Source organism: Silene latifolia, chromosome 5 (genome assembly GCF_048544455.1).
Source record: "Silene latifolia isolate original U9 population chromosome 5, ASM4854445v1, whole genome shotgun sequence".
Taxonomy (NCBI): domain Eukaryota; kingdom Viridiplantae; phylum Streptophyta; class Magnoliopsida; order Caryophyllales; family Caryophyllaceae; genus Silene; species Silene latifolia.
The window spans coordinates 52649710-52662096 of NC_133530.1; the positions used below are offsets into that span (position 1 = coordinate 52649710).

General features: G+C 39.4%; 1 protein-coding gene across 1 annotated transcript; it reads right to left on the reverse strand.

Annotated features, from left to right (window-relative positions):
* Window positions 1-1628: 1628 nt before the first annotated feature.
* LOC141655370 (protein FAR-RED IMPAIRED RESPONSE 1-like) lies at window positions 1629-3194 on the reverse strand. The gene is made up of 2 exons (XM_074462455.1): window positions 3171-3194; window positions 1629-2579 (listed from the first exon to the last, which is right to left on the reverse strand). The coding sequence occupies exons 1-2, from the start codon at window positions 3192-3194 to the stop codon at window positions 1629-1631; spliced, it is 975 nt and encodes a 324-aa protein (XP_074318556.1).
* Between the last annotated feature and the right edge of the window lie 9193 nt (window positions 3195-12387).

The window sequence follows — 12387 nt, forward strand, 5'->3', positions numbered from 1 at the left end:
ATTTAAAACTTTAATTTTCAAACTTTAACCATTCATTTTATAACTTTAAGCATTAATTTTGAAACTTTAATTTTGAAACTTTAAGCATTCATTTTGACACTTTAAGCCTCCATTTTGAAACTTTAATTTCACTTACAATTTTTACTATTTTGAAACTTCAAGCTTCTATTTTGACACTTTAAGCCTCCAATTTGAAACTTTAATTTCACTTCCAACTTCAAACTTTAAGCATTAATTTAGAAACTTTAAGCATTCACTATGAACCTTTAATTCACAGGTTTCATCATTTTTAAGTATTAGTTTTGAAACTTTAAGTATTCCTTTTGAAACTTCAAGCCTCCAATTTTGAAACTCAGAACAACTATAACATTAATAATAAAACTTCCAAAGTTCTATTTCGTAACTCCGGCCATTTCTTATCAAAAGTTAACACTACTAGTTCAACCTGATATTCAAAACATAAAATTGTTTCTACATTCAGCTTTAAAATGCAAAACATACAAACGAAATAGCTTGCTATTGAAAATTCTATTCTTCTGACACACCCTCTTCTTCATCCTCCTCCTCGTCCTCGTCCTCCTCTTCCTCCTCCTCTTCTTCTTTACTTGATTCTGCCAATGGTGAGGGACGCTCTGCATACGGGTTAGGGCAGTTCCTCTTGTCGTGGTGTGTCATTTGCTTGCAATGATTGCACATACGTTTCGGCTTGCTTGCAATTGCAACGGCTTTCGACTTACTAGACAAAATCCTTTTCCCACTTCCGTTATTTTTGGAAAATTTAGGTGGCAGTATTGTGATCTCCTTACTTGCCTTACAACCAAGTAATTTTTCTAATTCTTCTTATTTACTCAATTTCTCACTTGACGGAATAGCTTTTCCCTGAAGTCTCTTATTAAATTGGTAAGGTTCTGAATGCCATCCTTATCCCCGCCATCAAGCATTCTAATGGTCTCGTGAACTTCCGACCACAATTTTGTCATCTCAAGTTGTTTTATGTCTATGATATCCGTGTTCACAAATGCCAATCCGTAAAAACTGCACTCAATTCCCCGGTATGCATCCTTCGTCCATCTTCTAGCAACTCCACATTGCGGCATTTTTTTAAGACCATTACAACAGTAGATCCAAATTATATGTCAACATAACAGTCCCTTTTCGCTCAAACAGTCTACACGTACAGCTCGCCTCCAATGTATTAGTGTCATCGATTAAAAACTGGAATTTAAACTTTTATGATGACGGTTGGTAACTTTAATAGAATTCCATGAAACTTTAAATAAGCCATCATAGAACTTTTTTACATGTCTTGAAGTCATTCTGCGTTTCGTAACTTTAACACAATTTCATGAAACTTTATAGTAGACAAAGCAAAACTTTATGACATTCAGACATATAATTTACAAAAAAAAAACTAGTCAGGCAGTTTCATACCTGGGTTGAACTTAACTTCAAAATTACGACTCCTCTCTGAGTCCTTCACGGTAGTCACCTCTATGTTATCCAATACAACAAAACCCTTGCAGCTATATGTATTAGTGGAGTACTTCACCTCCTCCTGAAACTCCTCAAATATGTTGTGTGTGTAAACCCTTGCTGCATCACTCTCTAATCCTATCTTACTAGACAACTTAGGGTTTTATTACGGTTTTCGTTGTCAAGTCTCTTCGATTGTACTTTTGTTGTTCCATAGCGCTTTCAAAGCGCATCAGAAACTCAACCAAAGTACCAGATTTGTGCTCAAACATCTTAAAAAAACTGTTCTCACTCTCCGACCTCTGAGTAGTCCTCATGATAGCCCCTATTTTCAAGTCTTTACAATGGGCCATCACCCACTGCCTTCTTTTAGAGTAGCATTCAGTAAACCAATCAACGTCAGCAACTTCGTGTTGACCCATTATTTCCAACCACTTACCATCAAACTCATCCGCTTCAAGATCATCGTCCCATATAATAGCATTTAATTTGTTTAAGAAATTCTGGTAATCGTTCCTCGTGCTTCCATACTTAGTAGTCACATTATTCATAATATGCCACATACAAAACCTATGTCTTGCGGTCTTAAAAACAAGGGGAAAATATTTAATAATTCCCGGATCCTGATCGGTTATTATATACTCTGGTTCCTTACCCCCCATTGGAATGAGAAACCTTTCGAAAACCCATTTAAACGATTCATGATTTTCTTTAGCAATAATTTTACAACAAAAGGTTATTGATCGTTGATGGTTATCAACCCCAGTGAATGGGGTGAAAACCATCGAGTACTTGTTGGTAGAGTAAGTAGGGTCGTAAGAAACGGTATCACCAAAGGTAGCATAGTTCCTCCTAGCAATACCATCTGCCCAAATTGCCATACGCAGACTACCATCTTCGTCAACATCATAGTCGAAGTAGAAACCTGGCTCAGTTTCTACCATGCACTTGAAACGATCAATGAAAAGTTGTCCGTCCCTTTCATGAATGAAACACTTAATGTCTCTCTGACAATTCTTGAAGTCGTTCAAACTAGCTCCAATATTCTCGAACCCCTTAACAAGTTCCTTACACATTCTGTAAGTCTTCCTTGCTCCTATATTCAGCTGTGACGTAAAAAAAAAAACAAATATTGTTACTCCAACTAATCAATTCTAAACTCTGTTATGTCCTATTCCAAATTGATAACTTGAAGCATTCAGTCTCACCTTCAATTTTCTATTTTATAACTTTAACAATGTATTCTATAAATTTTACACACAACTACTGTACCATTAATAACTACAATTCACCTGCTATATTTTACAAACTTTTTTTCATAAATTACGTAACTTTAACCATGTATTCTGAAACTTTATTTCACTGGTAACTTTAACATCACAGTTTGAAACTTCAATTCATAAGTTACATCACTTTAACTAGCAATTCTAAACCTTTATCTAAAAAAAGAATAACTCCGAACTCAAATCCTATGATTGCATTATCACGACTTAATAATTTCAGGTTACTCACCCTTGAATTTTCGACGATTAATCCCATATGATACTTTGAAATATTTCTTGATAACTTCTAAAATTCTTTATCTTTTACAGATACAAGCTCATGATTATGATCCTCGTGAAACCGGTCTACTACTAAGAGACCATTATTCAAAAATAACCTAATCCTTGCCTTGCACCCCACCCTCTTTAACTTACCTCTTCTTTCCTGCTTTTCTCCATCGTCCTCTTTACATATTCTCTCCTTATCTGTCTTTGTAAAACCTTCCCGGTTACACACCAAAACCTTCGATTTTATAGTGCCATGGTCGGGACTATATCTTTTCGGTAACTTGTCGTTAGGAGCACCTAGACCAAAACACAATTTATAGCTTCACAAACAACTCTACAATTAGTAAAGAGGCAAGTAAAGGTCGGATCCCAAGGGACGGGAATTGAGATGAGATTTCTATTGCAACTAGTGGTGTCTTAGGGGTGTCACAATTAGGGTTGATGTAGAAGGTCACTAAACTAAATAGCAATGAAAGTAAACAAGTACGATGAATTAAAAGGGTTGTAAACAATTCATAAAAAGCACTAGGGTGTCATGGGGTCATAGGGGATTCATGGGAATTGATCATACAAACATGTTCTCAAATTATAAGTAAGCAATTATTGTTGTGATGGATCGAGTTGGTTTATATCTTACAATCCTAGGAAAGTTTGGGTCCCGGAGCCGAATCGATTAGATTGTACAACACCTACAAGTCGACTTAGTCTTCCCTACTCAACAACATGCATGGTCTAATGAGACTCGAGTTGGTTTATGTCTTACAAGTCTCATTGAAAAGATAGGTGCTGGATAACAAATGCAAGGATTCATAGGCTCACATTTCATCAAACATAACATGTGCATGAGTTGAGATCACAACAAGCAAGCAAATAAACTATGAAAGCATATTAATTTAAGCATGAATCATTCCCCATGTTGGTTTCCCCTAATTACCCATTAACCCTAGCTAAGGAACTACTCACTCATTATCATGTTGAACATGCTAGCAAGGTTGTCAATCATACCAACAAAGTGAAACATGATGAATAAATGAAAGTGATTAACAATAATTAAAGAGGGATTAAGAGAATTATACCTACTAATGATTCCAATAATAAAGCAAAGAATAAAAGAAGTACTTGATGCTTGATTGAGAGGTTGTCAATCTCCCAATAATAACCCAAATAATCTTCAATTACCCAAAATAAAGGATGAACAAGAGAGAGATTAAGGAAATAAAACTTGTATTAAAACTTAATTAATTGTTGATTACAATATTAAAGAGAGATTTGATTGATATTAACTACACTAAAGATTGCTAAGAAGAACATGCTCTTCTAATTAGACTAATGGGGTATTTATAGTGGGGATTAGGTGGATGAATTAGGGTTAACTAAGGGCTTAAATGACGATTAAGTCCCTACTTAAGGAAACGCCGGTCTTTTTGGAAAGACTCCGGTCTCTAGAAGAAGATGTGCATCCTTCCTTGAAGCTTGAAGAAGACGAAATGGGGCTGCCTGAGAATCCGGGCGTCTTTAGCACGGGACGGGCGGATTCGGTGGTCTCTGCCCGGGCGTCTTGTGGAGAAGACGGGCGTCTTGTGGAGAAGACGTGCGTCTTCTGGAGCTGCTGCCCGGGCGTCTTGAAGTGAAGACGCACGGATTGTGGTGGTGGAGGACGGGCATCTTCAGGACAATCCGCACGGATTGCTGGACAGTCTCGTTTCTTCTTCTTTTCTACCTTTTTTTTCATAAGATCCTTGGGGATTTCCTCGGGGATGCAAGGATCTTTTCTCATCATTGCCCATCTACTATAGTATGTACAAAGGCCTTCTAATCTTGTCTCTCCTTGATGCTTGGTCATTGAATTCAATCGATTTAGTCTCGTTTTGCCATGAAAATGCAAGGTTTGTACTCCTTTCCTACCAAGAGATCAAAACCTCAAAGAATATGCAAAACAAAGAACTAAATACAATAAATGACCCAAATATGCACTAAAAAGCATGGGAACAAGGCTAATTCGGGGACTAAATGTGCTCTAATTATGGTCACATCAAATATCCCCAAACCGAACCTTTGCTCGTCTCGAGTAAAGAGGTGACAAAGACTAGGACCATTATTTAAACTAACCTAATAACATAGCCGACATGAGACAATTAGCGGGTCTCACTCCTCCCCTTCAACTCACAACAAGATAATCATGAGGTAGGTTGCCTTCTTGCAAGGCAAGGTGGGTCTTGCCAAAATGGCGACACATCCAAACATTAAGCACACAAAATCAAATAATGGATGCATCTACAAAAGAATAGCCACTTTCCTCATCTAAGTGGCGGAAATTATCTAAAAGGGAAGCAATTCAAGGGTACACACTCCTTCATAGATGCAATTTCTTCAAACTACTAAGCCTAGAAGGATACCAATAAATCACCTCCAAGTTGTGCCAAGCTAGGGTACCTTTGTCCTCAATCGTTAAATGCTTTTGTCAAGAATAGACTCCCTATGGTGTTAGAAACAATGGAGGATCGCGGAATTCCCCCTCTTGCCTAGACAAGAAGAAGGGTCGTCCCCTCTCTACCATGCATAAAAATGGATACGATGGATAAAGGGATCGATAGATATTTGAGTTTCACTTTGGGAGTTTGCTTTTGTTTTTGTTTTGCCCCCAATTTCTTGTGGCATATAACATTTGAGAATACTTTCTTGCCATTTCTTTTTGATTTTTGGCAATTCAATACTTGACAACTTTCAACTTTTCTTTGCATTTCTTTTTGAACATTTTCAAAGTCACCCCATATGTAGTGAGGGTGCCTTATATTTGAAGCTTTAGGAGTTCTATTTTTTTCTCCTCTTTTCATTTGATGCATTTTTTTGCAAACTTTGTTTCACTTTTCATTTCATTGAACTCAAATTGATTTCTTTTTGTGCCCATTCCCTTTGATGACAAAAATGTGGTAGAACATGGATGATGGATGGATGCATGGTTTCAAGGGTCACCTTGAAATAAACGGTAGCCAAGGAGTTATCACACCACAAGGTACTCTTGACTAGGCCTTAATCCATGGGTCAAAGGATACTAGCATGACACATCCTAGGGTGTTTTACAAGTATTCTAACAAGCAAAGTCTTAAGAAGAAAAAGCATCTAATAGGGCCTATATACACTTGTCAAACTTCCCAAGTAGACGGTTTCGCAAAATTTTTCTAACATGCAACTACATGCCATGATGCAACTAGCATATAAACATCCTAATGTAAATGATTCTACCAACTAATATGACATATACACTAAATGCAAGTCCTAAGTTCACATTGTTGTACCGCATCAATCAAAATAAAGTCATATAGTCATTATCATAAAGAGGAAAAAGGAGATTGGAAAGATCATACCATGCGGTCTTCAATATCCTCATGTCTCGGATGTGGCGTAGTCGATTAATGTGAACAAGGATAAAACAAACACAATATATACAACAATATATACATGACTATACTACAAAGGAAATGAACTTGTTTTTGGTTTTTTAATTTTTTAATTTTTTTGGATTTTTGAATAAGAGTCAAGTTGGAATTCCCCATCCCCACACTAATATGGGCATTGTCCTCAATGGCCAAAATGATGGGAAATCATGCAAACATGATGCATGAATTCTACTCTAAATGCAAGCTACACTAATCTATACTACATGATGCACGGTTTTTTGTTTATGACGGAGAGCGTAATTTATATTACCTCCCGTTGCGTATGCATGTACTTCCCCAAACCGAGTTAGACATTATTTCTAATGCCCTAAGGTTGGGTGTAGTGCATGCACACAAGATGCAATGCATGAAACTAAATTTGTCATTTTGGATTTTCAAAAGTGGGAACAATAAAATAAGAACACCTCAATGGGGCCGAGGTGTTAGTCCTGTATGTTGCTAGGACTACTCCAACCATGATCAAGATTGAATAAAATACAAGTTAACAAAACATAAACTTCTTCCAAGAAAATTGAAAATTAAAGAGAGGAGATGAGGAAACTTCACTTAAACTTGAGATGGGTGCCTCACGCCCGCTCCATCTAGCTATGAAGTAATCCTCTAGAGATCGCCGTCATCTCCCTCTAGATCACTATCCCATATCTCCTTTGATGCATCACTCATATTCGGGTCCATGAACTCGTTCTCTTCACTTTCAAGCTCCACCGTGTCCCCTCCGCAAGAATTGTTGCTCCCTTCCTCTTGTCTCCCGTTTGCCCCTTCATTTGCCCTCTCCGAATTGGGGAAGAGTAAGTCCATTTGTGCCCAAGAGGGAAATGCTCCCTCTTCACTAACCTTTCCCCTATGAATCATATCGTGGTATTGAGGATAGAGTGCATAGTAATTGTCTATGGTAGCTTCATATTGTCGGTAGTGCAAATCTTGTAGAATTCCCGTGACAAAGTCATCACGGGGAAGGATAAAGGGGTTGGGATGGTTGTACGGTTGATAAGAAAATGGGTAGGGAGGCACTTTGATCTTCTCATCTTGAGATTGTTTCTCTTGTTGTTGTTGTTGGGGATTTGGAGGTGGTGGTGCTTGTCTTGCTTGGGTTGGGTTTGGAGGGATGAGGTAGGATGGGATTGGTGACAAAGGTCCTCTTCTTGGGGAAATTCGTGGTAGGCCGGTCATTGGTAGATAAATCGGATCACTTCCTTTCGTTATCCACTTGATCCGCTTATCAACCCCCTCAAGGGTTATCCAATGATGATGAATAAGAAGAAGATCGTAATTTATCCTCGTGTTTCCCGAAAGAGGATCATACTCATTATTCTCATTGAATCTCGGATTGAAATGCTTCGCAAGCCTAGTAATGAGCCCTCCATTTACAATGTGTTTCATCCCATCATCATCACCATTCCTAAACTTTGCCCATTTTTCGAGTAGCACAAGAGGCGCATTGAAGTGGTACACACTTCTTCCTTGAATATTGAGGTAAGATTCCATGAACACAAGGTCAAGTTGATTCACAATCGCCGGATCTCGGCGAGCAAGGAGGGTGTCGGAGAGGAACCGGTAAGTGAGTCTCAAAATTGGATTTTGAATATGAAAACCGAGACACTCCTTGGTGTGTATGAAATCTCGGCCGGTCATGGCCCTCCATAAAGGTTCAACACTGTATTTCTTTGGCTTCGATGTCCGGGTAGGCGAAACATCGAGACCAAGCACATTTGCGAAATCCACAAGGGTCATCATCCTTGAAACATTTTCCAACCTAAATTCTATGCATATTGTTTTATTCAAGGTTGTAATCTTCAAAAAGCTCAAAAACTCAAGCACAAGGGATCGGTAAGTTTGCTCATACATGTGGAAAAGGGTAGAGAGACCAAATACTTCAAAGAGAGCTTCCACTTGGTGATAAATCCCAAGTTTCCTTAAAGTATTATGACATAAGAACTTAGTAGGGAGAATGTTCTTACTTAGAAGCCGGTGGAAGACTAGTTTTTGCACATCATTGATAAATTCAACATTTGAGAAGTCATCAAGTCTTGTAAGATCCACAATTTCTTCGTGCTCCCTTCTTAATGTGTTGATGTGGGAGGTAGAAGAACTTCCTCTTACCCTTGGTCTCCTTCCATCCCTAAAAGAAGATCTCCTTGGTGCCATTCTTTGATTATTGAGCTGGGATTTTTGATTTGTTAAAGAATAAAGATGCTCCTTGTGGATTGAATGTTGCCTTTGAAACCCTAGGAATTTGGGGCTTTTTGATTTTGTGGGGTAAAAAAGTGATTGGGATATGCTTTGGGGTCATAAGGAGGTGGGTTTTTATAATACAAGTGGAAGGAAGGGTGATGTGTCACAAATGGTGTGGTGGGGTGTAATAAAATTAAGAAAAGTCGGGCCGAATTATCGCAGGAAGACGGGCGGATTTGAGCAGAAGACGCTCGGATTCCAGCTTCTCGGGACGGGCGGATTTAAGTGAAGATGCCCGGATTCTGTCACAGTTAACTTTCCAAAAATATGATGCCACAAAGACGGGCGTCCCGACCCCAAGACGCTCGGATTCTCTGAAGACGAGACGGGCGTCTTTTCTCAAAGACGGACTGATTCTTAGACAGTGAGATTTCTTGAAATGCACAGGCAAAAAGACGGCCGTCTTTCTGCAAAGCCGGGCGGATTCCTTAGGACGAGCGTCTTCCCTGTTAAGACGCTCGGATTCTTCGACAGTCCCAAAATTTTCAATTTCACAGCTTAGAGGGACGGACGGATTCTTCATAAACCGCCCGGATTCCAGCAGGACGGGCGGGTTCCAATGAAGACGCTCGGGTTCCAGCTGCGAATTTTTCCTTTGATTTACTTTCCTCTCATAGATGCTTCCCCAAACTTGAAGATTGGTTCCTTCCTTCATTCAAAATTCGTTAGTGACCCTCCCTCACTTACTCTCATGGAAAGAGTTTATGTTTATGATTAAAGAAATGCAATAAAATTATAAATACAAGTTAGAGGGTTAGTATATTTACAAGTGGTGGTTTAGGGAGGACTCCACCAAACTCTCCCTTTTGATGGTTCTTTCAAGGATGAGAAGGCCTGAGGTAGGTGACCTCGACCTCTCCAATAAATGCTCCCTCATAGTATGGCTTCAACCTTTGGCCATTGACCTTGAACTTGCTTCCATCATCCGCTTTGATTTCAAAATCTCCATATTTTCCAACTTCGGTTATCACATAAGGACCCATCCATCTAGAGTTCAACTTTCCCGAAAAAAGTCGGTAGCGGGAATTGAATAGAAGGACTTTGTCCCCTTTATAAAAGGCCTTTTGTCTAATCCTCTTGTCATGGAGCAATTTCGTCATTTCTTTGTAAATCTTAGCATTCTCATAGGATTGTAGTCGGAATTCCTCCAACTCTTGAATTTGAATCATCCTCTTTTGGCCACTCAATTTGAGATCAAGATTAAGTGCTCGGATTGCCCAAAAAGCTTTGTACTCCAATTCGATTGGCAAATGACATGCTTTTCCATAGACAAGCTTGTAAGGGGAGGCTCCTATGGGAGTCTTATAGGCCGTCCAATAAGCCCAAAGAGTATCATCAAGCTTTGTGCTCCAATCTTTTCGGGTCTTGTTCACAACTTTCTCAAGGATTTGTTTGATCTCTCTATTTGAAACTTCAACTTGACCGCTTGTTTGAGGATGATATCCCAAGCCGGTTCTATGTTGAACACCATATTTGGTCAAAAGAGATGCAAGTTTATTCTCATGAAAATGCGTTCCTCCATCACTTATGATTGCTCTAGAAACTCCAAATCTTGGGAAGATTATTTTCTTGAAGAGCTTGGTGACCGTTTTTGCATCATCATTTGGAGTGGCAATTGCCTCCACCCACTTTGAGACGTAGTCTATGGCTACAAGGATGTACTTATTCCCATTGGATGTCACAAACGGACCTTGGTAGTCGATCCCCCAAACATCGAAGATCTCCACCTCTAGAATGCCCCTTTGTGGCATTTCGTTCCTCCAAGAGATATTCCCCGTTCTTTGACAAGCGTCATAATGAATGATGAATTCTCTTGTGTCTTGAAACATTGTAGGCCAATAGAAGCCCGATTGAAGAATTTTTGCAATGGTCCTCCTTGCTCCGTGGTGCCCACCATAGGGTGATGAGTGACATCCTTCCAAGATTCCTTGGACTTCCCAATGAGGGATGCATTTCCGGTAGAGCTCATCACAACACTCCTTGTAGAGGTTTGGGTCATCCCAAAAGTACCTCTTTACTTCGAATAGGAACCTTTTTCTTTGGTTGTGGTTCAAATTTGGAGGGAGTACTTTTCCAACAATATAGTTAGCATAATCGGCAAACCATGGGGTGATGTGCCTTTCAAGTTGTGTTTGAATGGCCATCAAAATATCGTCGGGAAATGAGTCATTGATCGGGGTTTCTCCATGTTCATCATGAAACCGGATCTTTGACAAGTGATCCGCCACTACATTTTCGGCTCCTTTCTTGTCTCTTATTTCCAAGTCAAATTCTTGAAGAAGCAAAATCCATCTCAACAACCTTGGTTTTGCCTCCTTCTTTATCAAGAGATGTTGGAGAGCACGGTGATCCGAAAAGACAATCACCTTGGATCCAAGTAAGTAGGAACGGAATTTGTCCAAAGCATAGACAATGGCAAGAAGCTCTTTCTCGGTGGTATCATAATTCACTTTGGAGGGATCAAGAGTCTTGCTTATATAGTAGATGGCATGAAGAGCTCTTCCTACCCGTTGGCCAAGAACCGCTCCAACGGCGTAGTTACTAGCATCACACATAATCTCGAACGGTAGTTCCCAATTTGGAGGTTGAATGATCGGTGCCGAGATTAGTGCTTCCTTGATTCTATTAAAGGCTTCAACACACTCATCAGTGAAATGGAATTGGGCATCTTTAAGCAAGAGTTGAGTGAGGGGTTTCGCTATTTTTGAAAAATCCTTTATGAAACGGCGATAAAAACCCGCGTGACCGAGAAAACTTCTCACCCCTTTAACATTCACGGGAGGTTGGAGTTTCTCTATCACCTCAACTTTAGCTTTATCGACCTTGATGCCCTTTTCCGAGATTAAATGACCCAAAACAATTCCTTCATTGACCATGAAGTGACACTTTTCCCAATTTAAAACAAGACTAACATCTTCACATTTTTGCAACACATGAGAAAAATTATGCAAACATGAGTCAAAGTCCTTTCCATAAACACTAAAATCATCCATAAAAACTTCCATTATGGTCTCTAGGTAGTCGAAGAAGACACTTATCATGCATCTTTGGAAAGTGGCGGGGGCATTACATAAACCAAAGGCATCCTCCTATATGCAAAAGTACCATAAGGGCATGTGAAGGTGGTCTTATGTTGGTCATCCGGGTGTATAGGGATTTAGAAGAATCCCGAATACCCGTCAAGGTAACAAAAGAAATTGTTGGAAGCTAACCTCTCGAGCATTTGGTCAATGAATGGTAGCGGAAAATGATCCTTTCTTGTTGCGGAGTTCAATTTTCGATAGTCAATACACATACGCCAACTGGTGATCTTCCTTGTGGGTATTAGTTCATTCTTTTCATTTGTTACTACCGTGGTACCTCCCTTTTTAGGTACCACTTGAACGGGGCTAACCCATAAAGAATCCGATATGGGATATATGATTCCCGCATCAAGTAATTTCATGACCTCTCCTTTGACAACTTCTTGCATGTGGGGGTTCAATCTCCTTTGAGGTTGAATGGGAGGTCTATGGTCCTCCTCTAGATGAATTCTATGCATGCAAAAGTTGGGACTTATTCCCTTAAGGTCATCTAGACTATAACCTATAGCCTTCTCATGTTGTTTCAACACACCAAGCAATTTTCCCAATTGGTTCTCATCAAGTCTATCATTAACAATCACGGGTTTGGTC

Coding starts and splice junctions, on each gene's coding strand:
- LOC141655370 (XM_074462455.1), bottom strand. CDS start 3,194: ATGGAGAAAAGCAGGAAAGAAGAG. Junction 2,580..3,170: donor AGAAAAGCAGGAAAGAAGAG/GTAAGTTAAAGA, acceptor TTTACGTCACAG/CTGAATATAGGAGCAAGGAA.